We start from the raw sequence: 27,417 nt of genomic DNA on the forward strand, positions 1-27,417 counted from the left end.
CACCATAAGGGATGCGAGCCGCTTCTATGTGACTTTCACCGATGAGTATAGCAGATATGGATATATCTACTTAATCAAGCACAAGTGAGAAACTTTTGGAAAATTCAAAGAGTTTAAGCAAGAAGTGGAGAATCAGTTGGGCAGGAAAATCAAGATGCTTCGATCCGATTGAGGTGGAGAGTACCTTAGTCTTGAATTCCACGACTACCTCAAGGAATGCGGAATCGTTTCGCAATTGACGCCGCTTAGGACACCACAGTTAAATGGTGTGGCTGAGAGGCGTAATTGAACCTTGCTTGACATGGTTCGTTCCATGATGAGTCGTGCTTCGCTACCTATCTCATTCTGGGGGTATGCCTTAGAGACTGCCACCCATATCCTTAACTTAGTCCCTACAAATAAGGTTGCCAAAACACCTCACGAGATGTGGACAGGGAAAGCTCCCTCATTCGCACATATCAAAGTTTGGGGTTGCGAGGCTTTCGTAAAACGAGAGACTCACGACAAGCTTGAACCTCGTAGTGAGCAGTGTATTTTCATCGGCTACCCGTAGAAGTCCTTTGGTTATCTCTTCTATAGACCGAGTGACAATGTTGTCTTCGTTGCGAGGAGAGGGGTTTTCCGAGAGCGAGAACTCATAAGCTAAGGGGACAGTAGGAGGAAAATCGATCTTGAAGAGCTTGAAGATTCAAACGATGAAGGAACCTCTATCACTTGCACTCAACTTGAGGAGGAAACTCCTGTTGAATCGATTGACGAGTCCTTACCTCTTAGACATTCCGAAGGGGTAACGTTCCACCCCAGTTCTATGGTTTCCATATTACTACTTAAGGGGATACGTTTATTAGTGATAGTACACTAGTAAATTTGGACGAACCTAACAACTATAAGGAAGCCATTGCAGTTAGACCTGGCAATGGGGTGGGTTTGGAGAGAATCGACCTTGATCCAAACCCGTTTAACACATTTCAAATTCCGATCCAAACCTGCTCCGTAACCCGCAGGGTTTTGAATAATCAAACTCATACCCTTATCCGATGAATCAACAAATATCCAAACCCGCCCCGTAACCCGTAAGTTTTTTGAATTACCAAACACATTTTACTTAAACCTCAAAATAACATTTATTAAATAAAACAAATGTTGATTTAAAAAACACATTACGTACTCGAGTACTTTCGATTGGAATTAAAATCATTTTCGTAGTAACTTCTGATTGGTTTTTCACCGTCGATTGCATTGATAGAGAATAACAATTGCAAACTTTCTTCTGATTGATAAATGACTGTTTGGTTGATGAAATATAAATGAAATGATATCATGTTTCTTGGAAGAATACTAAAAGTCTATAAGTCGAGTCCTCGATTCCTATGTAAAAATAGTTTAGTTTGTGGTTTTTTCTCTTTGGACTTTCGATTAGAATTAAAATTACACTTTAGGTTGTATAAAACATAAATTTATAATTCTAAAATTTATACGGGGCAGGATATAAACGGAGCGGATCAGTGATGATCCACATCCGACCCTTTTAATAAAAGGGTTAGCGGGTACAGGTCGTTAATGGGTAAACGAATCAAAAACTATACTCCAAACCCATATAATTATTAAGGGTTTGGATCGGATCAGGGTCAACACCCGCTCCATTTCCAGGCCTACATTGCAGGCTCGGAGTCTACGAAGTGGAAAGAGGCTATGGACAGCGAGATTCAATCCATGTACGACAACCAAGTTTGGAATTTAGTTGACAATGTGTCAGGTCGTAAGACGGTCGGGTGCAAGTGGATCTTCAAGAAGAAGACCGACATGGATGGGAAAGTACACACTTATAAGGCACGATTGGTTGTGAAGGGCTTTACTCAAACTCTCGGATGACTATTATGAGACCTTCTCACCAGTTGCAAAGATAAAGTCTATTAGGGTGATGTTAGCCATTGCTGCATTTCATGACTATGAGATATGGCAGATGGATGTCGAAACTGCTTTCCTTAATGGGAAGTTGGCTGAGGATGTTTACATGAGTCATCCAGAGGGTTTTGTCGATGCGAATCATCCCAATAGAGTGTGTAATCTTGAGAAATCCATTTATGGATTGAAACAAGCATCTCGCAGATGGAATCTTTGTTTCGACGAGAAAGTCAAAGAGTTTGGCTTCCTGCGAAGCGAGGATGAGTCATGTGTATATTTCAAATCCAGTGGGAGTATAGTTAGCTTCCTCGTATAGTATGTCGATGATATACTACTCATAGGAAACGACATCCCGACCCTGCAGGAGGTTAAGTCCTGGCTTGGGAAGTGCTTCGCTATGAAGGACCTCGGAGAGGCTGCCTATATTTTGGGAATAAGGATAGTGAGAAACAGAAGTAAAAGACTAATAGGACTTACTCAGAATACTTACTTGGATAAGGTACTAAAACGTTTTAGTATGGAGAATTCCAAGAAAGGGGAGTTACCGATCCAAAGCAATACCAAGTTAAGTAAGACTCAAAGTCCGAGTACCGAGGCTGAGATAGAAGAGATGAGTCGAGTACCTTACGCTTCCATAGTTGGCTCGATCATGTATGCTATGACTTGTACTCGCCCTGATGTGGCCTTCGCTTTGAGCATGGTCAGCAGATATCAAGGGAACCCTGGTAGAGCACATTGGACCGTAGTCAAGAATATTCTTAAGTACCTTCGGAGGACCAAGGAATGGTTTCTAGTGCTCGGTGGGAGTGATGACTTAAGGGTGCGAGGGTATAGTGACGCCAGTTTTCAGACAGACCGAGATAATTATTGATCTCATTCCGGCTGGGTCTTTACCTTAAATGGAGGAGCAGTAACTTGGAAAAGTTCCAAGCAGGAGACCATAGCTGATTCAACGTGCGAATCAGAGTACATAGCAGCGAGCGAAGCGTCAAAGGAGGCAATATGGTTGAAGAACTTCATCGGAGACCTAGGAGTTGTTCCATCCGTAAAGGAGCCTATGGAAATTTTCTGTGATAACGAAGGTGTGGTTGCCTTGACCAAGGAACCGAGGGATCATGGAAGATCCCGACATATCAACAGGAAATATCACTTTATTATACATCGGGTGGAAGAGGGACTCCTCGTAGTGAAGAGGGTATCGTCAAAGGATAATCCAACAGATCCCCTTACGAAGGGACTGAGTAGGGTTAAGCACTTGCAGCACGCTAGGAGCATTAGGATGAAGGACGATATTAGTTTGTATTAGATAGTTTTGAAACATGTAATAGATAAATTGTAATTAACATTTGATGAATAAATAAAGGAGTATTATTTATGAGTAAAGTTACTGTCTTGTGTTAATTATTTACCTATTGTTTCACTTTGCATGTTTTGACTTCCTGAATAATAAGAATATTCTAACAGTCCTCAGTCGCTTATACTTTGGAAGTAGGTATGAAAGAAGACTGTCATGAATTGGTTTGTAGACTGTCTAAAGTGTATTAGACATAGAAAAAGTTTTCTACAACGTTCATGAGTGCTTATGAATAAGATTTTGAGCATTGGATTAAACCCACGCTTGCTGGCATCACTTCATGGAATTGATCACGAGTGATCGCAAGACGATAATATCATATAGTCTTTAAACCTAGATATACGGTTTATTGTTTGCAAGTTGGTTGTGCATTGATAATGTGTAAACGCATTAGTAACTTGATGTTATAAAACGCATTGTTGTGCATGATTCGATGAGTGAATAGTAAATGCATATAAGTCGAAGTTTATCTGTTCCTTTTATCCTAAGAGGGTAAAAGCGATATTTGTGCCCCTCTATGATTTGGTTTGACTTATGTGTCGGGCCCGGTCAGTACTGAATTGATGTGTTCAATAAAGTTCTATGTCAAACGAATCATAGATCGAGAAACAAGCTGCTGGACAATAAGTATGACTATGTTCCATGTAATTGTCCGCACGATATCTTGAGAACGGAGGGTTGTACGATCCCTTATCTAAAGGACAGGTTACTGATAAGATCAGAGTTCGACAGCGTCTTTGAGAGCTACGATTGCTAATCAGATCCCGAAGTCGTACTTGCATTTATAGTTACTAGACTTATCCAAGTGGGAGACTGTTGGATTAGTGTCTAAGCCTGTAACTATATTTGGTATGTACTTGACCCGATTGTGCATGGTCCTTTTGGGTTGCCTTCACCAAAGCAACTGGACAGGATGATTTATGGAGAGAGAAAGATTATTTTGGTTTATTAATATATTATATGAATAATATATTAAAGGAGATATCATATAGTTTAATTAATATTAGTCAAGAATTAATTAAGAATTAATTTTGTGACTAAAAGAGATTAATCAAAAAAAAGGGACTGGAACTGTCAATTATAAGATAATTGAATTTGGGATGAGAATCCTTACGGAAATAAGGGGGGCGAAATTTAGAGTGGAAGCCCACTCTAATTTCGTCCAAGGGGCCTTATTCCAGAAGATTCTTGGAGCTGCTTAGGGCCTAAGTCATCCAATTAGGGTTTTGACTGAAACCTTAGCTGCTCAGCTATTTAAGGTACCCCATGGCTACGGATTTCGGCTACCAGAAGAAACCCTAGAGTTACTATAGCTGAAATTATGCCTCCTCCTCCTCTCTTATCAATCATCTTCTTGGCTTGGTGTTTGTAAGCCATTATAGGTATTACACTTGTGATACTAAGCTTTTGAAGATTGAAGATTCTTGCAACTATTGAAAGGTATCATCTAAACTTGTTTTATTATAGATCTCGATTTTTCAAAGTATGCTAGATTAGGGTTATTCAAGCTTTGGATAATTTGCATGTACAAAAGAGAAACATAGATCCAAAGCTTTAGGGTTTTGCATGTGTAAGTCCCGAATTCTCCTACGAATAAATCGGATTCACTTTGATGGTGTTGAATCCCAATCAAAGTGTATAATGCAAGAAATAATATGAAATAAGAACACAAATAGTTAATCTTCAATGCACACTATTAGATTGAATAGTCGGGTACATAAGATGTTGATTACACACTGTTCTCTCTTGGTTTCTCTCCAAAAACGTGTTCTAAGCAATATGGCAGCCCTTAGAACGTCCCAACACTCTTTCTTACTCATTTTCAAGCCTAAATAACCCTATATATACCTAGGCCTAATAACCAAGCCCAAGCCCAAAACCTAAACAAAACAATATAAGGCCTAACCAAAATCACATGTGATTTTGGTCCAAACAACACCAAAACATGGTGTTTTCGGTCCTAAACCGAGAACTCTAATAACTTATGGAAAGTAAAGTATAAACCATAATTTATGACCTAACAATCTCCCCCTTGGTTTTTTGCTTTCTTTTCTTATGACCTAACAAACTCCCCCTGGGATTGTAGCTTTCTTTTTCTTTTCAATCTTCGCTTTGTTCTTAGCTTCAACTTTTATCTTTAAATTCTTCACAATTTCAAGATGAAATTATGAATCTTCATGAATAACTTCATATTTAGTAGTTGGACTTCCTTTAAGATCTGAATTTGAAAGCACATTGGGCTGAGGCTTCTTGTAAAGATTCTTGAAAATCAGCACTTTCAGCTTTGAGAATCTTTAGAGAAAATAACAGAGAGAACTAATCTTATGGATCACTTCAGCAGGTACATAGATAGTAGCATATTGAATGAGGAGGCTTCAATGCAACTTGTCACATAATCTTCAAGTCAACTTCACCTTGCTTTTGGGGTTGAAATATTGTATGTTGAAAAATGATCTTCACTTCTTTTTCCTTCGAATGAGTGCTCTTTAACAATCACCAATGCGTCTTGAGAAGTAACCATTGACTAAAAAGTCCCTGTGGATCACAGAAAGAATCATAAAGACCCTTCTCACCACATTGTTCAAGGATGAATCCTTGGCTCAGAAAGAGACTTCTCGCAGTATCTGTGTGAACTCGGAGGAACGCACTGCGATTTGTTGAGTATCGGAGAACTACTCTTGGCTACTTTTTATGTTAGCCCCTGTATATCCTTGATCATAGATCTCAATACAGTTATGAAGTCAACGAGTTAACTTGGCCCTTGGCGAGACGTTCAGCGATACCTGTTTCCCCGTTGGGTGAATCGCCCTGGTGTCGTGACAGTTCTTAGGTAAAGAAAGCAGACAAGACCAATCTAACAATTTGTACCGTTTCAGACTTTCAATTCCTTAGATACGACAGTTCTTAAAAAGAAACTGCCTGACTGGCATTTTGTACAATGTCACACCAGGTATGAGCCAATATCCGTCAATTCATGGGTGAAATCTAGAACATTAAAAAAGTTCACCGTCAATTCAGAATTAAATGGTTTTGGATTTTGGGTTTCACTTAGAGTCATTGTGACAACGACATCTAAGATCATAAACACAGACTTTTTGGCAACCGCCAGCCGAGTTGTTTTATACTCGAACCTCAAGGGGTACCGGTATGCGGAAATGATTTGATGGAGAAAATTTTAGATATGGGTGAAGAATGGTTGGATGTTTCACATTGGTCATGGTGAAAATGACCTTTGATCATTAACATTTGATGCGAAGACTCCTATTAAGACTGGTATATTTCTCAATATGAAAGAGTCTATCACTCGCATATGAATTTTCCGTCAATTCCTTGTGAAAGTATTGTGAAGTGTAATGACCGTCAATTCATTTCTCCTTTCAGATTTCTTCTCCTTTCTCAGAATATCTCGATACACACTCCTTGAGTCTCATCTTCTCCTGAATTCACTTTTCAAGACAAATGAAAATTTTTGAGATAAACATAAAAAATAAAAGTAAACTTAGCACACTAAGAAAATAAAAATAAAAGTAAAATACGCTCAAAAACATTTTTTTTTGGAATTTTGATTTTTCTGAAAAAGAAATAAAAACATAAATGAAATTTTTTTTGTATTTTTAAAATTTTTATAAATGTTTTGTTTTTTTTTTAGTTCTCCCCTTAAATTTGTGCATAAAAGAAAATATGAACAAATATAACTAAAAACAAAAGTAAAATACAAAATGTAAAATTTTTAATTTTTGATTTTTCTAATTTTTTGTATTTTGATTTCTCCCCCTTAAATTGAGCACGGAGAAGAAATAAAATAAGTGCGTAAAATTAAAAGAAATTTGTCTTTGAAACGAATCATTTTAAGAAAAACTCAGGAGCATCGAAAGAATTCAAACCGAAAGTCAGCAATTAAAGACGCAAGCAGATGACTTGATAACAGCAAGCAAATGCAACAACAAATTCAGCCTTAGCTGTGTTTCAATTCTGGAACGAAGTAAGCATATTTAGAATGCAACACGCCATTAAAACCGATCCCCAGTTGTGATCCTCTTCTTTCTTCCTTCCCCGCAAAGGACGCATACCCTCAATTAAAGTTTTGAATGTTATATAGTTGAGATATGCCTCCTATCATGTGCTTGGAACAACCACTATCAACAAACTGAAATCTGATGATATTCCTTCATGACTACTCTAGCACAGAGTGCGGGATTAGTTGGTCTTTGGAACCCAGTCCATTTTGAAGTTGGGTTGACCTTTCTCATCTATGTAAGGTAATCTCTCCCATGACATATCCTGTTTGTCAGATACAGAAGATGAAGAAGAATTAGAATCATTAGATGATTTGGGAGTGTGAACCTTTGGTACCCATCTGTAGTTGGGTTTGACCCATTTCTTGTTTGATCGGATGGATGACTCAGCATTTGCTTTAGAACTTGAAACCGACCGTCGAGATGACTTCGACTGAACCGATCTTTGTCTAACAGAACCATCTTTTGGATTTGGCTTCTTGTCAGACATTCCCTTCTTGTCCTTGGGAGGTTGATTCTTACCCTTTTTGGCATTCCATTCACCATTGTTTGAATGTGATCTCGAAGGGTTTCTTTTGGAGGATCTCCCTCTAGGCACGTTCTGCCAACCTTGTCTGTAGTAAGGAACATACAAACGATGTGGGAAATTTATGGCAATGTGACCAGGAGTCCCACAGTTAAAGCAAGTCTGTCTTTTCATATAAATCAGATTGTGACTTGGTCCTTGTCCAACTGAAGTTCGTTTCAAAGAACATCCACAAGAACAAGCAAAAGAGCATTTGTTAGCCTGCTTGATAGATCTTTGTGGCTTGAATTTCTCAACAGCGGGAGTGTCATCATCACAGGCTTTTGAAACACTTTTAGCAGACTCAGAATTGATTTTGTTCTGCTTACTCCCATCTTGCACTGCTTGTTTATCTGCACATGAAGTAGAAGCATTAGAATTGCTCACCTCATCAAAAGTTTTTGAATCAGTTTCAGCAGAACGGGAGTTATTTCAGTTTTGCTCATGCCCATCTTGCACTGTGACCTGCTCTGCACATGAGGTAGAAGCATTAGTATCATTCACCTCAATATTCTCAGTTGGACCAAATTGTTCAGTCTTAACTGAAGCTGTTACAGAAGTTTGGCCATACTGAGCAGGTATCTCTACCTCATTGGTTTCAAGGGGTGGGGTATAGTTTTCATTGAAGGGAGGTGGAACATTGTGATACCCTAGACCCTTATTCTGATTATCCTTAAATTTTAATTGTTTTTCAATCATTGTCTCAACTTTCTTACTTGACACATCAAACTTTTTAAAATTAAAGTCTGCATTTTCAAACTTATTTTTCAATGTGTCAAGCTCGGTAGTTAGATTGGCAATTTCTACTTAACCATAATTATATTGTTCACATTTAACACTATATTCTTCCTTTATTCTTTTTAAATCTTTTGTTTGGGCTTCTAATTGTTGTTTTAAGAGTTTTTGGGCCTTTCTGAGAGTGTATCCTTCATATTTAAGGTCCTCAATTTCCCTAATTAATAAATAATATTGATCACGATAAAGTTTAATTGTATCACTGCATGCTTGAGAACAGGAAGTTTCATTGACCTCTTTTGTGATTGATGAACTCATTATTCACCAAAAAGAATAATTTACCAAAAATAGTACATGTTTTAGTTGCTCTTTAATTTAGAAACTCAAAAGTCAAGCTTGAAAGTTAAAATTGAAAAGTCAACCTTGAAAGTCAAACGTAAAAGTCAAACTTGAAAAGTCAAATAAGTAAAAAAACTTAAAAATCAAATCTGAAAGTCAAACGTGATGAACTTGAAATTTAAACGAGAAAGTCAAAGGTCAAACTTAAATAAAAAAGTCAACTTTGAAAGTCAAACATGAAAGTCAAAGTTCTTTGTCCAAAAAGAATAACCTTTACCGAAGACAAAAATTTCTAAACCAAAATCGAAAATTTCTAGGCTAAAACCGAGAATATTTGACTTAAAAACGAGAGTATTTGACCAAAAACGTGACTTTTTGATCAATTATGAGGCCTAAGGACCAAAAACGAAATCATTGGATCAAAAATATAGAAAGAAATTTGACCAAAAATAAGCTAAAATGTGGAAATTCCGAAATTTAGGCCGAGATTGCGAAGGGCTGATCCGAATTCAAGAAAAGAGGGCGAAATTCGAACCGAGAACAGAAGAAACCGAGAAGCGGATGCGAGAATGTAGGACCGGAAACGAACTGCTGACCGTAAACCCTCGCTCCGAGATCTTCGCTTCGCACCGTGAACCTGCGAGACGCGTCCGAGATTTCCAAGGCCGAACCGAGAACGTCCGATGCTGCTGCTGCCCGCCTAGGGTTTGACCGAGACCGAGAGTTTCGCTGGGATTTCGTAATTTTTGGCCAAAAATCACCCAAAACTTTCCAAAAACACGGGATTTTCAATATTTTAATGCCAAAATCGATCAAAACTCCGAAAATATGAAGAACACGAAGAACATTTGTAACACCCTGATTTCCGAGGTATAACATTTCTATATGTGAGTATGAGTTTGCTTGGGGTGACTCGACAAGTTGGTGCCTCCACTCGTCGAGTAGGGTCACGCCTGGGTGACGTGGAAAATGAATGGACTCGAAGAGTCAGAGGGATGACTCGCCGAGTCAGCGCTGTTGGCAGAAACCCTAATTCTTTCGGGCCAGGACCTATTTAAAGGCACTTAAGGCCACCTATTGCGGCTACCCTTCAGAGGAGAGAACCCTAAACGAGTCTTGAGTGCTTTGGGCAAGAAAGAGAGCCATGTTGAGCTTCTTGGTGGGTGTCTTGCAAGGAAGAGGAAGGTTTCAAGCCAAAGGGGCCAGAGGAGGTTGTAGATCCGCGATTTGCAACCAAGGAGCATCAGTTGGAGGTATCAATTCGGACCCCTTTCTTCCCTATTTGAGTATATCCTTCTTTTATGGATTAGGGCTTGTAGTACCTTCTTGGTGGGGTTTTGAATGCATCAAACCCCTCTTATGAGCTGATAGCATAGATCTGGACCTTGGAGGGTCCAGAGAGTCCGAAAGTGGGAAGCCATGGTGGAGCAACCATTGGGCTTTGAAGCTAGGAACCATTAATGGAGTTTTTATGGTTTATAATGCAAAATACACCATGCATGGACATCAAGATCGGACCTTTACGCGACTTTTGGGTAGTAGGAGGTTAGATCTATGAGTTAGAGCTACGGATCTGACCTCAGGTGGCTGAGTGAGTAACCCAATGGAGCCAACTCGCCGCGTCCATGGGATGACTCGACGAGTTGTAGCGGGTGTGACCGAGTAGCCTTGACCAGTGTTGACTCATCGAGTTGGAAGTCAACTCAGTGAGCTGAGCGAACCCTAGGAAGATCATGGAGAAATCGAGGGGACTCGGCAAGTCACAGGTGTGCACTCGGCGAGTCAGGTCAACATAGAATGTTGACCCAGGTTGACTTCTGTTGACTTCATGAGTGGACCAGTAAGGGGGCAGGTGGGGCCAAGGAGGGGTAAAATGGTATTTTACCCATCCTGAGGGTCAAAAGAGGAAAAGAGGATTTAAAGTATAAAGAGTAATAAGGCGGATAATGATTGAGATGCTTGTCTTATGTGTTAGGCGGAGGCTAGTCCAAGATTTCCGAGTGCTTGTCGATTACCTGCTAACCGAGGTGAGTCTTCTCACTATACCTTACCTAGAGTGGTAAATATGTGTGACTGGAAGGTCTTATGTGTTTATAAGTGTTACGTGACATTGCTCTATGTGATACGTATATGTTAGCATGGTTTGGATCGGAAGGTCAACAGAGTTAGGACCGGAAGGTCATCCTGGGTAGGGCCGAAAGGTCTACCTGAGTTGTGGGACCGGAAGGTCCCACTGAGACACATGACCGGAAGGTCTCGTAGAGTTATAGCCTCGAGTGGCTAGTATGTGTATGTGGTATTTTGGGGAACTCACTAAGCTTCGTGCTTAACATGTTATGTGTTATGTGTTTCAGGTTTCTCAGGATCGCGGGAGGGCACCGGCTTGATTCTACACACCAGCGAAAGAGTTATGTTTTGAGGATCCTGGAGTTGAATCAAATAATTATGGAGTTATGATTTGTAAAGTAAATAAATGAGATTTTCGTGAAATGTGTTATGAGAATTATGAAATTTTAAATGAAAATTTGGTTGAAAATTTACGTCGTTACAAGTTGGTATCAGAGCCTTGGTTTGAGGGATTCGGATGTACCTCCGAATGTGTTTGGACTCAAACTGAGGATTTGAGAAAGATTTTCAAAAGTGATCAATTTTTCTAAAATGAGAAAGAGTTTAAGAGAAAACGAGTTGGAGCAGTGTGTACAATCAGCCAGAGCCCGAACGGTGATTTCCTAAAATACCCTTACTTTTGTGTTATGAGATGTTTTATGAGATATTATGCATGATAGAGATAGGCTAGGTATTTCATACTTTAGGACTAGAGTTGCCTGATTTGTGATGCCTTAGCCTAGGAGTTGTTGCTATTTGTGATGTGCTTTTGAGTATGTGCTGAGTAAGAGTATCTAGCAGGAACCACCTAGAGAAGAGTTTTGAGTCGAGAGATAATCTAGGAGAGATACCTAGATGAGAATTTGAGGAGTCTACTGAGTAGAGTAGTTAGATACCTCGAGAGGTAGGATTGCCTGAGTCGGTGATGTCTTTTGAGTTGTGAATAAAGCAAGAGGATTTATACGCCAGAGTGGCTTATGTGTTAGTGGAGGTTATTCGATGCCCGAATGCTGCTTGCTTAGTGCTTTGTGGAACCCTTGATGATGGGAGATAGCTACTAAGTGAATATGACAATTTTTAGGAGGTAGATGGCTGGCATCATGAGGAGTTCTTCAGCAGCTGATGGTAGAGAAGTTTGAGAACCTAGGAAGAGCCTAGGGAGTGAACTTAGTCAGATAAGTATGCTAGTAGGTGAGTGTATTTCGCTGAGGAGCGAACACGCGTGGCGGGATTGGTGATGAAGAAGGTTGAGCAACTACTCAGAAAATTTGGGATGATCCGTATGGAAAGTGTTGGTAGATGTGGCAGGTAGTATGGGCCCCGACTACTTAAAGTAGAGGACCCATATTCGAAATAGGGAGAATTCCAGAGGTTCTAAGTAGCAGATTGAGAAGAGGTAACATGGTTCGAGTACCATGAATTGTAGCAGATTGAGAAGAGGTAACATGGTTCGAGTACCATGAATTGTAGCCGATTTAGAAGAGATAACGTGGTTCGAGCACCATGATTTGTGGCAGATTGAGAGGAGATAGCATGGGTTGAGTACCATGATTCGTAGCAGACAGTGCTTCTGATCTTACCAGTCATCTTGTTGTGATGATTTAGACTGAGAACGGATATGATAGAGTATGGGGCCAGAGGGTCATGTAGATCGAGTCACAAAGGAACGTACCTTGAGAAGGAAATCGAGTTAGTTTCCGAGAGATTTTACTGGTAAGATGCCAGCTGGAGTCGCAAGACTCGGGGATGAGTAGAGATAAGGTTTAATAGAGGATTGCGGTCTGAGTTGAGAAGTCATCCGGTTGTTGAGGAGTCACCTTCTGTGACAAGAGTTGCGCTTTTCCGTTCCTGTGAGAAGCATCAGAGATGATGAGCTTCCTGTTTCAGAGTTGGAAGTAAACCCTGTGGGGTAGCATATGGTCGCGCCCTTTTCACCAGAGTATTTGAGCAGCATGTCTACTGCGAAGTATTTCCCATTCCATGAGAGAGTTATTAGTGGGGACTGAGATGAAAGAGAACGAGGAAGTACCTTCCTGGGTGAGGCATACTTTTTAGCAGCAGTCCCAGGTGATTACGAGGAGTATACCGGGGCAGTGGCCCTCGTTGCGTATGTTGTGTATCGGCTGTGAGAACGGAGTCTCCTGTTTCTATTCATACGATGGGACGTTGGAGGAAGGATCGGAGACGAGATGTGTGATAGTGCATTATTTCCAGATTGAGAGACGGGACTAAATCGGGACAGTTGAGATATTCGATGGTGTGTCGGTCTGAGACTTCGAGATGACTAGAGGCAGTCATGTTAGGAGGATTATGATATTTGTAGATTTCGGGATAATTGGAGTTATGTGGTTATTATCCGGAAGATCATTGAGCGCGGTGTGGTATATTCCATGAGGTGGAATTGGTGTAATTGGCGAGCCAGTCTGTGGAGAAGACTGAGGTATACCAAATGGTGATGGTTCGAACCCTAAGTGGGGGAGAACCGGATTATTACTGAGAGAATCAGATAATTGTTCAAGTGCGGTTAGAGAACTGGATATGGAGACCTGCGGTGCGGATTCATGAGATCATGATTATTGATGATCAAGGCGAGGTACAGGGCGATATAATGCATGTTGTATGTGCTCAGGGAAGGAGGAGTGTTTCCACGGCGAGTAGCCGTTGGGCAGGCACCTTAGGGTGATGAGAAACTCTTCGAGGTTGTAATGGTCGAATTCAAGGTGGTTGGCTCGTAAGGATAGTCTCGACGGTTGAGAATTTCCAGTCCGATGTAGGGGTTGTTATGTTCACTTTGGGAAGGGCAGAAGTTATTGGGCAACCAACTTCAGAGTCGGTATGAATATTCTTGCAGAGGTTTGAGCAACAGAGGAGAGAGTTTGGGATCGTCGACAACATGTTCTGAGTCATCGATGATTTCTCCGTGTTTCAATTGAGGGTTGAAATTTTCGAAGTTATGAGTTGTGCGAGAGGAATGACAGTTGTGAGATTCTGAGAGAGTGCGTTGCGGTATCTGAGTATGATACCGTGAGTATGAGATCAGTGGTTGAGGCAAGACATCATAAGATTCTGTGATGGTATGTCGAGGTATCCGGGTATGATGTCTTAAATTTCAAATTATTTTGAGTCTTGAGTTATGAGATGGCGAGTGGTGTATCAGGTGTCTTCGGTTCCAGTGGGAGCCCTTTCAGCGAATTGACATCAAGCAGGTTTATCTGAGAATGGGAATTGCAGCAAGAAAAACTGTTTGTCCCGACGGTGGTCTTCAGGAGTAGTGATGCTAGCCTGGGTGGGTGTGTGTACCTATCTATGTTGGGCCGCGAAGCTTGAGTTAGTCAACGCAGTGAAGTAATGACCTGAGGATGAGATTGTGGGGTGATAAGAGAGGATGTTGTGATACTGCGGGGAGTCGTAGTACTCACTAGTCAGCGAGAGGATGTTGTGATACTACGGGGAGCCGTAGTACTCACTAGTCAGCGAGAGGGTGTTGTGATGCTACGGGGAGCCGTAGTATTTACTAGTCAGCGAGAGGGATGTTGTGATACTGCGGGAAGCTGTAGTACTCACTAGTCAGCAAGAGGGTGTTGTGATGAAGTACTCTCTGATCAGTGTATGACGCAGAAGAGTGTTAGGCTTGGGTAGCCCTAATATTTGAGTTTTTGGGAGCCTGGTGGTCGAACCAGGGGAGAGACTGGGGTCTCTATATTTGTCGGGAATCGTTATATTCTGAATGGAGTTGTGGTTATTGCAACCAAGGGAAATTGGAGAAGTGGTATACGTGCGGGTTGCAGGTTATGAGTCAGGAGTTGAGTGATTCATTGAGATGAGTGGTTCCAATTCTGGGTCGGACCAGACTCTCGAGTTCGAGTTTGGCATTAATGGTACATCGAGTTGGCGAAATGAGACTCCGGATTCTAAGAGGGGTCCCATTTTTAGGAGTATTGTTTGTCATCCAAAGTTTTAGACCTGAGTGGGGTCAGTTCGTTGGTGCGGGAGGTACCACGAGGTGCATGGATCTAATGAGTAGTAGGCGACAAAGGTCGAGGGTGAGACGATTTCAGTTAGGAGTGTAGCTTTTGCTTGGGGTAAGGCGAACTTCGTAACTTGTGCGTCACAATGGGTCGAGATAGATGTTGTGAGAGGGAAGTCAGTGAGACATTTTGGGGCGTGCAATGGGTAACCTTTGAAGGTTCAACTATGGAGTCAGGATTTGACCTGGTGCTCAGTGTTGAAAAGGGATATGAGAAACAAAGCTGGGGCTTATGATTTTGATGTCTGAGGACACTGCTGAGCAAGTATGATCACTTCTTGTGTCTGAGAATAGGGTGTTGAGAGTTCTTTGCCCAGACGGATTTTGATTGCAATGTTGTGGATGGGTCTCTGATGTAACGTGACTCGTTCGTCGTTTGGAAGTGTGTTTGGGATTGTTTGGTATGTCTGGTGTGGGTGACCGGTAGCCGATTGTTGGGCTTGTCTTGTGAGAATCAGAGAGGTCGGTTTTGTTCCGGATTTAGGAGTTCTTGTTTGGGTTCAGGTGACCATTGAGGAGGATATTGGTTTGGTTTGAGAACCTTTCCGCGGTGCTTTTCGGGTTTTGGGGTTCGATCTATGTATAGTTGAGGAACGATTTCGAGGGCGAAATCAAATTCAAGTGGGGGAGAATTGTAACATCCTAATTTCTGAGGTATAACATTTCTATATGTGAGTATGAGTTTGCCTGGGGTGACTCGATGAGTTGGTGCCTCCACTCGTCGAGTAGGGTCGCGCCTGGGTGACGTGGAAAATGAATGGACTCGACGAGTCGGAGGGATGACACGCCGAGTCAGCGCTGTTGGCAGAAGCCCTAATTCTTTCAGGCCTGGACCTATTTAAAGGCACTTACGGCCGCCTATTGCGGCTACCCTTCAGAGGAGAGAACCCTAAACGAGTCCTGAGTGCTTTGGGCAAGAAAGAGAGCCATGTTGAGCTTCTTGGTGGGTGTCTTGCAAGGAAGAGGAATGTTTCAAGCCAAAGGGGCCAGAGGAGGTTGTAGATCTGCGATTTGCAACCAAGGAGCATCAGTTGGAGGTATCAATCCGGACCCCTTTCTTCCCTATTTGAGTAGATCCTTCTTTTGTGGATTAGGGCTTGTATTACCTTCTTGGTGGGGTTTTGAATGCATCAAACCCCTCTTATGAGCTGATAGCATAGATCTGGACCTTGGAGGGTCCAGAGAGTCCGAATGTGGGAAGCCATGGTGGAGCAACCATTGGGCTTTGAAGCTAGGAACCATTAATGGAGTTTTTATGGTTTATAATGCAAAATACACCATGCATGGACATCAAGATCGGACCTTTACGCGACTTTTGGGTAGTAGGAGGTTAGATCTATGAGTTAGAGCTACGTATCAGACCTCAGGTGGCTGAGTGAGTAACCCAATGGAGCCAACTCGCCGAGTCCATGGGATGACTCGACGAGTTGTAGCGGGTGTGACCTAGTAGCCTTGGCCAGTGTTGACTCATCGAGTTGGGAGTCAACTCAGTGAGCTGAGCGAACCCTAGGAAGATCATGGAGAATTCGAGGGGACTCGGCGAGTCACAGGTGTGCACTCGGCAAGTCAGGTCAACATAGAATGTTGACCCAGGTTGACTTCTGTTGACTTCGTGAGTGGGCCAGTAAGGGGGTAGGTGGGGCCAAGGAGGGGTAAAATGGTCTTTTACCCATCCTGAGGGTCAAAAGAGGAAAAGAGGATTTAAAGTATAACGAGTAATAAGGCGGATAATGATTGAGATGCTTGTCTTATGTGCTAGGCGGAGGCTAGTCCAAGATTTCCGAGTGCTTGTCGGTTACCTGCTAACCGAGGTGAGTATTCTCACTATACCTTACCTAGAGTGGTAAATATGTGTGACCGGAAGGTCTTATGTGTTTATAAGTGTTATGTGACATTGCTCTATGTGATACGTATATGTTAGCATGGTTTGGACCGGAAGGTCAACAGAGTTAGGACCGGAAGGTCATCCTGGGTAGGGCCGGAAGATCTACCTGAGTCGTGGGACCGGAAGGTCCCACTAAGACACATGACCGGAAGGTATCGTAGAGTTATAGCCTCGAGTGGCTAGTATGTGTATGTGGTATTTTGGGGAACTAACTAAGCTTCGTGCTTACCGTGTTATGTGTTCTGTGTTTCAGGTTTCTAAGGATCGCGGGAAGGCACCGGCTTGATTGTATACACCAGCGAAAGAGTTATGTTTTGAGGATCCTGGAGTTGAATCAAACAATTATGGAGTTATCATTTGTAAAGTAAATAAATGAGATTTTCGTGAAATGTGTTATGAGAATTATGAAATTTTAAATGAAAATTTGGTTGAAAATTTACGTCGTTACAACATTGGCAAAAAATTCATAAAATATAAATTAAAAACACCAAGAAGTTCCTAGAAAAACTCTTACAAATATCTTGCAATGACCCGATTGCTACCGATCATTGCTCTGATACCACTTGTAAGTCCCGAATTCTCCTACGAATCAATCGGATTCACTTTGATGGTGCGGAATCCCAATCAAAGTGTATAATGCAAGAAATAAGATGAAATAAGAATGCAAATAGTTAATCTTCAATGCACACTATTAGATTGAATAGTCGGTTACATAAGATGTTGATTACACACTATTCTCTCTTGGTTTCTCTCCAAAACGTGTTCTAAGCAATATGGCATCACTTAGAACGTCCCAACACTGTTTCTTACTCATTTTCAAGCCTAAATAACCCCTATATATACCTAGGCCTAATAACCAAGCCCAAGCCTAAAACCTAAACAAAACAATATAAGGACTAACCAAAATCACATGTGATTTTGGTCCAAACAACACCAAAACATGGTGTTGTCGGTCCTAGACCGAGAACTCTAATAACTTATGAAAAGCAAAGTATAAACCACAATTTATGACCTAACAACATGTGCACATAGGATATTCTTTTGCTCAAAACCCATCAGGTAGAAGCATGAAAAGGTAACTATGCATATAAATTAGACATCAATTCTATTAGATAGTTAGTTATTTAAATGAAGAAACATGAACGTCTTATGCTAGATAGAGGATCATATATCTTATCTGAAAATACTATTTTATAATTCTTAATCTACTTATTTATTTATAATTCTCAATTATATCTTATCTGAAAATACCATTTTATAATTCGTTAATATTCATTACTAACTATTAATTATTTTCTTTATTCAACTCATGTAATACACTCATTATATATATGTCAATGTGAAACTCAAATTTGTCCACTCATTATATATATATATATATATATATATATATATATATATATATATATATATATATATATATATATATATATATATATATATATATGGTAGTAATTTAATCTATAAATCAATTAATAAGATTTAGCTAATTGACATTTATCCTAGATATTATCATTCCTTATTTCCCCTCTTCTTCTTCATCATACACCAACATTATCCGTCCACTTATCAAATTGATTGGAACAATTCTGATGATTATGTGTGAATTGTTTGCAAGTTGAATCAATTTTGAATTAGTTTTCTTCATTGGTAAATTTAGCAACCTTCTAGATGTGCATCTGTCATTCCTGTTGTTGATATGAAATACATTGTGCTACCAGTCCTTTGGTATGGTAGATAATGATATTTCTTTGTAATGGGAGGAAAAATAATATCTTGAATTTGCTTGTTTCCATTTTTTTTGTAGGGAACACTAGTTCTTTGTTGCACATAAAGGTGAGTATGAGTCGGTTTGAGGTAGTTTGGGGCTAAAACAGAACCATAACAAAACATTCGGTCGATTCATGTTCTTAACCGTTAGTATCAGTTATTAATGGTTATGGTTAGAATTTTAAACATTTCTGTGAAACCCCAAATTTTAATTATTTGAAATCTATAATTGTTAAATACTCTTGACATCTAAACTTGAGTTTACAAAAGTACAGCGAAACAAAAGCATTTATTTAAAAATAAACAATTTTGGGAACATTAGGATGATAATTTATATATCAAACCACCGTATTGCAAATTATTATTATTATTAAATAGCATTTACACATAGAGAATTGATATGCACATATGATTTTAAAGAAAAAGCATCATAAATGGTCCATGTGCTTTTCTTGAAGTTTAGCCCCTAAGTTTAAAAAATTCCACAGATGGTCCATGTGCTTTCAAAAGTTTTGATGTTTTGTCACACCCCCGGACCAGAACGGCGGAAACGTCCGTAGGCGGGTGACGTCATTGTGCAATATCATAACAATTGAATATAAATGAAACATAGCAAATCCAAACATCATACATCAATATAACAAACTTACATTGTTTTACATCATGTTTATGTTCTTGAATTACACAAAAGAGACAATAGTGACTAAATTCCAAACTACATCAAAATAATTCAACATCCGCGATCCACTAACCTGCTTACTGATTTCCTGAGAATACAAGTCGTTTGAAAAGCGTCAACATAAAATATGTTGGTGAGTTCATAAGCATTTTGTATAAAAATTTGTGATAGTTGGAAAACCAGAAAATCCAATATTTTCTTGTCAAAATAGTTGTAAGTCTCGTTTTCAATCAAGTATAGTTGCTTGTGTGTGTTAGTTTATCGTTTTCGAAATCATATAAAATCGTTTTCCCCATAAAATCCTATATTTTATGATGTACAAAATAGTAGTCTTAAAACCCTAAGACTTGTGTGGTAAAAGCTTCGTTTAACGTATCCCAAACACTAGTTTTTTATACTCGAAAGGTGTAACTTGCGTAAATTTCTAAATAGTAACTGTTATATTCTAAGTGAGTCGTTATAACCATACTAGTATGACGGAGTGCCTATCCTAGCGTTCTTCAGGCGCTGGTTTCGTTTAAGACATTTGTCACCCTAGAATGGCCGGTCTAGCTGTAGCGAACAGCGAAGGTGCGGGGTGTCAACCCCGTATAGATCTATACACAAATTCCCGCTCTCCCTCCAGGAGACTCTGGTTATAACTCTTATACGACTTTAAATGTACACTAATATATATATATATATATATATATATATATATATATATATATATATATGTACAGTGAAGATGCGTCTGACTAGAATACTAACAGGGGTTTATGCAAATTCGTTGTAATCCGTTATTTGTTAAATGAATAACAATAGTTGTACTCGTTGACTAGATATATCGTTTTCGTATATTGAAAATAATCTCCTTTGAATCATGTTTGTCAAAAATGAACCAATATTATCGATGTTGGCAAAAATGGTCCTTCATTTTATAAATTATCAAATAAGACTCATATTTGTCGAAAGGTGTCATAAGGGGTTCAAAACTATGTGAATAGTTGAAAATGGCCCATTTCTTCTAAAATACTCATTTTAGACTCATATTTAAGAAAATGTTCAAAAAGGCCCTTGTTTATCCAAAATTTCATTTTTTGTCCTTTAGGAATTGAGATGTTCAATAATTTCTCAAATTTATCCCATGTTCCAATATATATATATATATATATATATATATATATATATATATATATATATATATATATATATATATATATATATATATATATATATATATGGCCGAAAGTGGTCCCCAAAATATCATTATTTTCATAATCTAGCCACTTCCAAATATTTTGTCCAACAACTCGTTTAAGCAAATTTTGAAGCAATCCTTATGGTTTTTGTCATTAATAAGTTGTGACTCATATATAGTAACATACTAGTTCTTGGTTCTATACATCATTTGTAAATTATGGTTCAAACACTTGAGACTTGCACAAGATTTCGAATTCTAGGACTAGTTCATATGGAGTTTTCATAGGTTTAGCACATCTATAGCTTAGCATATATGCATAGCAAGCAAATATATCAAGATTTAAACAAGGCTTTGACTTGTATCCTCCTCCAAAACAATGAAAATCTCAAAAATAGGGGTATGAAGCTCACCTTGGGTAGAAGATAGTGTAGTTGAAGGGATGAGATGAGAAATTAGGGCCTAGAACACTTGAAGTGTTGGATGAACTTCTTGAGGAATTGTTAGCATAAGGTTATGAACACATAAATTTATGTGTGAGTAGAATATTAAAATAACTAATTGTATGAATCATTTAACTAGGCATGATTTACTTACCAGATCTTATGAAGAATTGTGAAGGAAATGGTTCCTAGAACTTGGGTGAAGTCTTGGGAGAGTTTACTGGGAGTTCATAGAAGTGGAAATGAATTGTGAAATGGGGAAATGGGGTTTATGTTCTATGATATGGGGATAAGAATTTGGATTGGATGTTTGCTTGGTTTACTGTTGGGTAATGTTTATTACTAGAGGTTAAGGCATAGATTACTGAGATTTTCCTTGGAAACATACGCATTACAGCTAACAATCATCGTATACATACATGAATTGAGAGGGGTTTTGCGGCCTAAATGGGCCTTAAACCAAGGTTTATGGTCTAAATGGATCCCCCTAAGGGGTTTACGGCCAAAAGGATGGTCCACCATGGGGTTTACCGCCATCTTTGGTGATCTAGGGTAGTTTACGGCCAAAGTGGCTTCTTGGGGTGTGTTCACGTCCAACCATGGTTTTTATGAGGTAGTTCACGGCCATGGATGCTTCCTAGGGAAGTGTTCATGGTCTAGTGTATATGAAAATCTTAATGTGTTGGCTTTATTGTTTATGTGATTTATATTTAACGTAAGTTCAACATCCCATTTAATTTCATAGCTCATGAGAGTTCTAGAGTAACATAATTCTCAAAAACATTACATTACCAAAGCATAATGATAGCATAGATACAACTATTACATATACGGGACTCTTTGGCTTGATTTCTAGACTTGAAAATTTCCAGTTGTGACATCATCCCCCTGTTAGAGGGAATTTGTCCCAAATTTATTTAGGAGTTATCTTTACGAAGTAGCGAAAAGGTGAGGGTATTTTTTCATCATTTGATCCTCGCGTTCCCATGTGAATTCAGGTCCGCGCTTGGCATTCCATCTAACCTTCACAATGGGGATGCAGCTTTGTTTCGTGCACTTAACTTCTCTATCCATAATCTCGACAGGCTGGTCAACGAATAGAAGGTTCTCGTTCACTTCTATCTCATCTAGTGGAACTGTGAGGGTTTCGTCTGATAGACACTTCTTTAGGTTTGACACATGGAATACGGGGTGTACATTACTAAGTTTTGCGGGTAGTTGGAGTTTGTAGGCTACCAGACCGATTCAGGCAAGGATCTCGAACGATCCGATGTATCGGGGATTTATTTTACCTCTATTTCCAAATCGTATCATTCCTTTCCAAGGGGAGACTTTTAATAGCACCCGATCCTCCACCTGGAATTCCAGAGGCTTTCGCCTTTTATCTGCATAGCTCTTTTGTCGGTCCCGCGATGCTTGAAGTCGTGCTCTGATTTGGACTATCTTTTATGTTGTTTCTCGAATAATCTTGGTTCCAGTGAGTGTACCATTGGGCGTTTGTCCTTTTGCCAGCTGGGTGTCTCCTACCTCAGCCCAGCAGAGGGGCGATCTGCATTTCCGGCCATACAAGGCCTCAAAGGGGGCGACTCCTATACTCATGTGGTAGCTGTTGTTGTATGAGAACTCGATTAGGGCAAGTGAGTATTCCAAGCTCTTCCGAAGTCTATTACACATGCCCGGAGCATGTCTTCTAGAGTCTGAATGGTTCGCTTGCTTTGGCCATAGGTCTGAGGGTGGTAGGTAATGCTCATATCAAGTTGGGTTCCCAAAGCCTTCTGGAGCGACTGCTGGTATCTCTATCAGAGATAATAGATATGGGCACCCCATGGAGTCTCACTACGTCTTTCACGTATATTCACGTTAGTCTTTCCATCTTGTACGTCTCCTTTATTGGCAGGAAATGGGCGGATTTTGTTAATCGGTCAACGATCACCCAGATAGCATCCAGGCCGTCTGCCGTCTTGGGTAGTTTGGTTATAAAATCCATTGTTATCCTTTCCCATTTTCACTCGGGTATTTCAGGTTGCTGAAGTAGTCCCGAGGGCTTTCGATATTCCACTTTAACCTTGGCACAAGTGAGACACTTGTGCGCGTAAGTGGCAATCTCCGCTTTCATGTTCGGCCACCAATAACGTTGTTTGATATCCCGATACGTCTTGTCGAAACCCGGATGGATAGAGTACCTTGTTTTGTAAGCTTCATTCATTATCATGTCTCGGAATCCACCGAACCTCGGTGTCCAGATCCGGTCCATAAGGTAATAGGCTCCATCTTCTTTGATCGTCAGATTCTTTTCCATTCCGCGCAATACCTCATTGGCGACGTTTTCTGGCTTCAAGGCTTCCTGTTGAGCCTCCTTGATTTGTGATGATAGATGGGAGTGGATGGTCATTGTTAGCGTCTTTACTCGGTGCCCCGAGTACTCCTTTCGGCTTAAGGCATCGGCTACCACATTTGCCTTGCCTTGGTGGTATTTGATTCCGCATTCATAGTCGTTTAGCAGCTCAACCCATCTCTGTTGCCTCATGTTCAATTCTTTTTGATTCAGAATGTGTTGGAGGCTATTGTGGTCTGTGAAAATGGTGCACTTCGTACCATATAGGTAGTGCCTCCAAATCTTTAAGGCGAAGACCACAGCTCCCAGCTCGAGATCGTGGGTGGTATAATTTACTTCATGAGTCTTTAGTTGTCTAGATGCGTAAGCTATCACCTTTCCGCGCTGCATAAGCACACAGCCTAACCCTTGATTAGAAGCATCGTAGTATACTACGAAATCTTTCGTTCCCTCTGACAAGGACAGCACTGTAGCATTGCAGAGGGCTTGATTCAGGGTTTAGAAGGCAGCTTCTTGTTTGTCATTCCACTGGAAAGATACGCCCTTCTGGGTGAGAGTGGTGAGGGGCTTGGCGATTTTGGAAAAATTTTGGATGAACCTTCGGTAATAACCAGCAAGGCCTAAAAATTGTTGGATTTCGGTTGGGGTTCTTGGGGTTGCCCATCCCTCAATAGCTTTGATCTTGGTAGGATCCACATATATTCCCTCTTCACTGACTACATGTCCCAAGAATTCCACTCTACGAATCCAGAACTCGCATTTAGAGAACTTTACGTACAGCTTCTTCGTTCTCATATTTCCCAGAGTCTGTCGTAAGTGCTGGTTGTGCTCTTCCTCGCTCTTAGAGTAAACGAGTAAATCATCGATGAATACAATCACGAAGTTGTCGAGAAACGGCCGACATACTCGGTTCATCCGGTCCATAAAGGTTGCGGGTGCATTTGTCAGGCCAAAAGGCATGACTACAAATTTGAAATGCCCATAACGGGTTCGGAAAGCAGTCTTTGGGATATCCTCCTCTCGGACCCTTAGTTGGTGGTATCCGGACCTTAGATCTATCTTGCAGAAGTAGCTTGCTCCTTGGAGCTGATCGAATAGATCATCGATTCGAGGAAGTGGGTATCGATTCTTGACAATATGCTTGTTTAACTCCCGATAGTCGATGTACATTCTGAAAGATTCGTCTTTCTTTTTGACAAACAGGACCGGGGCTCCCCAAGGTGAAAAGCCCGGCCTGATGAATCCTTTGTCAAGAAGTTTGCTTAGCTGGCTAGATAACTCTTGCATTTCGGCAGGAGCTAAACTGTAAGGTGATTTGGCGATTGGAGTTGCTCAAAGTACAAGATCGATTCGGAACTCGACCTGACGCTCGGGGGGAACTCCTGGAAAATCCTCGGGAAATACATCGGGAAAGTCACGTACTTCTGGAATATCGTTAATGTTTTTCTCCTCCTTTGGTTTATCCACAACGTCAGCAAGAAAGGCGTGATTCTTTTTATTCAAGCACTTTTGTGCTTGGATGCAAGAAATTAGTCGGAGGTTTGTGCCGGATTTATCGCCATAAACTATTAGGGTTTCGTTGTTGGGAAGATGAAGGCGAACGGCCTTCTTGTGACACATAATTTCAGCATGGTGGGGGCTTAACCAATCCATGCCAACAATCACATCAAACCTCTTAATATTAACAGGCATCAAATCGATTGGAAAGGAGTGATTATTTAATGCTAAGGTGCACCCTATGTAGATATCGTTGGTTGATTCTGTTTTACCATTGGCCATTTCGACCGTAAAAGTTTCGTTCAACTTGTGGGGATTTTGATTGAGTAGGTGTTTGAATTCATGACTTACGAAGCTACGCTCAGCACCACTATCAAATAAAATGCACGCATAAGAGTTGTTGAGGGGAAACGTACCAGTCACCACAGTTGGATCCTGCACTGCCTCTCCTTGTCCCATGGCCAGGACCCTTCCTGCGTTCTGATTGTTGTTCTTGGGGTAGCTGCGTTTGAAATGGCCGGTTTCTCCACATCCGTAACAAGCACGGCTGGCTCCGACGTTGTTGTCATTCGGCTGCTTGTTTCATTGTGGTGGCATCTTGCAATATCGGACAGTGTGCCCTTTTTTATTGCATTTTGTGCATTTAAAGTCCTTGCATACCCCGAAGTGGTGATAATTACACTTGTCACATTTGGGATTGGAACCCGCGTATGACTTGACTGGCGTTGTTGTGGTTAAGGCTGGTGCGGCTGGAGCGGTAGTTGAATGGGCTGCTACTGTCTGTGGTTTCTTGGACGGCCCTGAATTTTGTCGCCCTTTACACTTGTTCTCCAAGTTCTTCTTGTTCCCTCCTTCCTGTTTGTTTTCTCCCTCTATCACTTTGGTACTTTTCTTGTCGCTGTGATCATAAAGCTTCTTGGCTAGGCGCTTTGCACTGTCATTGGTCTCGGGTTTTGAGGCAATCACATTACCTTGAATGGGAGGCGTCAATCCCCAGATGAATCGTTCAACCTTCTTTCCCTCAGACGTAATCATACCTGGACACAAAAGAGCTAGTTCGCTAAACCTCGAGATGTAGGCGTCAATGTCCAAGTTCTGCACCGTAAGGTTCCACAGTTCTTGTTCGAGTTTTTGTACCTCCCCTTGGGGACAGTACTCGACGATTAGCATTTCCTTGAGTTCTTCCCAAGACATGGCGTTTGCAACAGGGAGTGTCATGGCCTCAATGTGACTGTTCCACCATGACAAGGCCTGGTCGATGAATGTACAGACCGCAAATTTCACTTTACTCCCTTTTGTACATTCGCAAATCTCGAATACCGACTCAACCTTCTTAATACATCGTTTCAAAGCTATGACTCCTTCAGTCCTGTTGAAAGTGAGGGGTCTTGCATTGGAAAAGTCCTTGTAGGTACAGACCTTTGCAGGCCCTTGATTCATCCCTTGGTGGGAGCTTCCCGTCCCTTGACCATTCCCACCACCGTTATTTCCGGTTTGTATGTGGGCTAGGGCCGCTGTCACTGCAGCTGAAACTGTCGCTTGGAACGTAGCAGAATTCATATCCGGCGAAGGCGGCGGTGGGGTGTTGTGTTGTTATTCTTATGGATCGGTCTCCTCGGCATCTTTCTGTCATGGAACAGAAGGACAATGAGTATATAGTGATTTCAGATATCGATGATTGTTTAGAGATCACGGTGGTTTGCTTACGCAATCACAAACCAATGTTAGAAAACATAGCAGACACGACTGAAATAAAACATAGAGTTGTTTCATTAACGATAAGTTTCTTAGTACACACATGAAAATTTGCCTTCGAAATGCATTCGGCATATAGAGGAAAAAAAGTCTGCTAGCACATAGATTTGACGAGGAGTGTGGTTACTTAGTTTTTAGAGTTAATTCTACATTCATAAGCAAAAGAGAGTTCTGTGGATAAAGGCAGCAAGTAAAACGGGTTCTACTTGCGATGAGGAGCATCCGATGGTGCGGCTGACGATGAGGATGCACCCTGAAGTTCAGCTAATCGGCGTTCGGCGATACGTACTCTCTCCTCAAGGGCAGGGTGTCGCACCTGATATTCCCTTATCTCTGCTCGTGCAGCGGTAAGGTCTTCAATCAGACGCTCCATTAGGACATAGCTCCGTTCAATGTCCTGGATGCGAGCATTCACTTGTTCTGAGGCAGCTCTCATTGTCACCATCTGGTCGGCGGTCACCTGAGCCTGATCGCCAATATCTCTGATCCATCGGACCACGACTGGAAGAGCGCGGTCAGCGGGTCCTCCCTGGCGAAGATCGTTGAATCTTTGCTCCATCCCATAAGGAGGTGGTTGTTGTTGATGCCTTATCCATCTCTCGATGTCATAAGTCCATGGAGGTATAGGACCATTGGGGCCCAGACAATGTGGGGGTACCCTGTTGACGTAAGGAGGGTTGATGACTTCGGACTCGGCGTCCGACACATCATCCTCTTCTTCTTATTCTTCTTCCTCTTCATTGACATCATCTTTCTCGAGTTCTTCCATGGGTTCTTCCTCTGGGTCTTCTTCGATCCACCCTCCATTTCCCTGATTAGGGAAGTA

The 27,417-nt window shown here is 40.9% G+C and overlaps 1 protein-coding gene across 1 annotated transcript in view; it reads right to left on the minus strand.

Annotated features, from left to right (window-relative positions):
* Positions 1 to 23,396, minus strand: part of LOC145111336 (uncharacterized) — a 38,409-nt gene extending 15,013 nt beyond the window's left edge. Inside the window, exon 1 of the mRNA XM_079047625.1 lies at positions 23,188 to 23,396. Coding sequence (XP_078903751.1) covers positions 23,188 to 23,396 — 209 coding nt within the window. The remainder of the gene's footprint in view (positions 1 to 23,187) is intronic.
* Positions 23,397 to 27,417: the final 4,021 nt, after the last annotated feature.

Source organism: Lactuca virosa, chromosome 5 (genome assembly GCF_052849685.1).
Source record: "Lactuca virosa cultivar CGN04683 chromosome 5, Lactuca_virosa_CGN04683_v6, whole genome shotgun sequence".
Classification (NCBI taxonomy): Eukaryota; Viridiplantae; Streptophyta; class Magnoliopsida; order Asterales; family Asteraceae; genus Lactuca; species Lactuca virosa.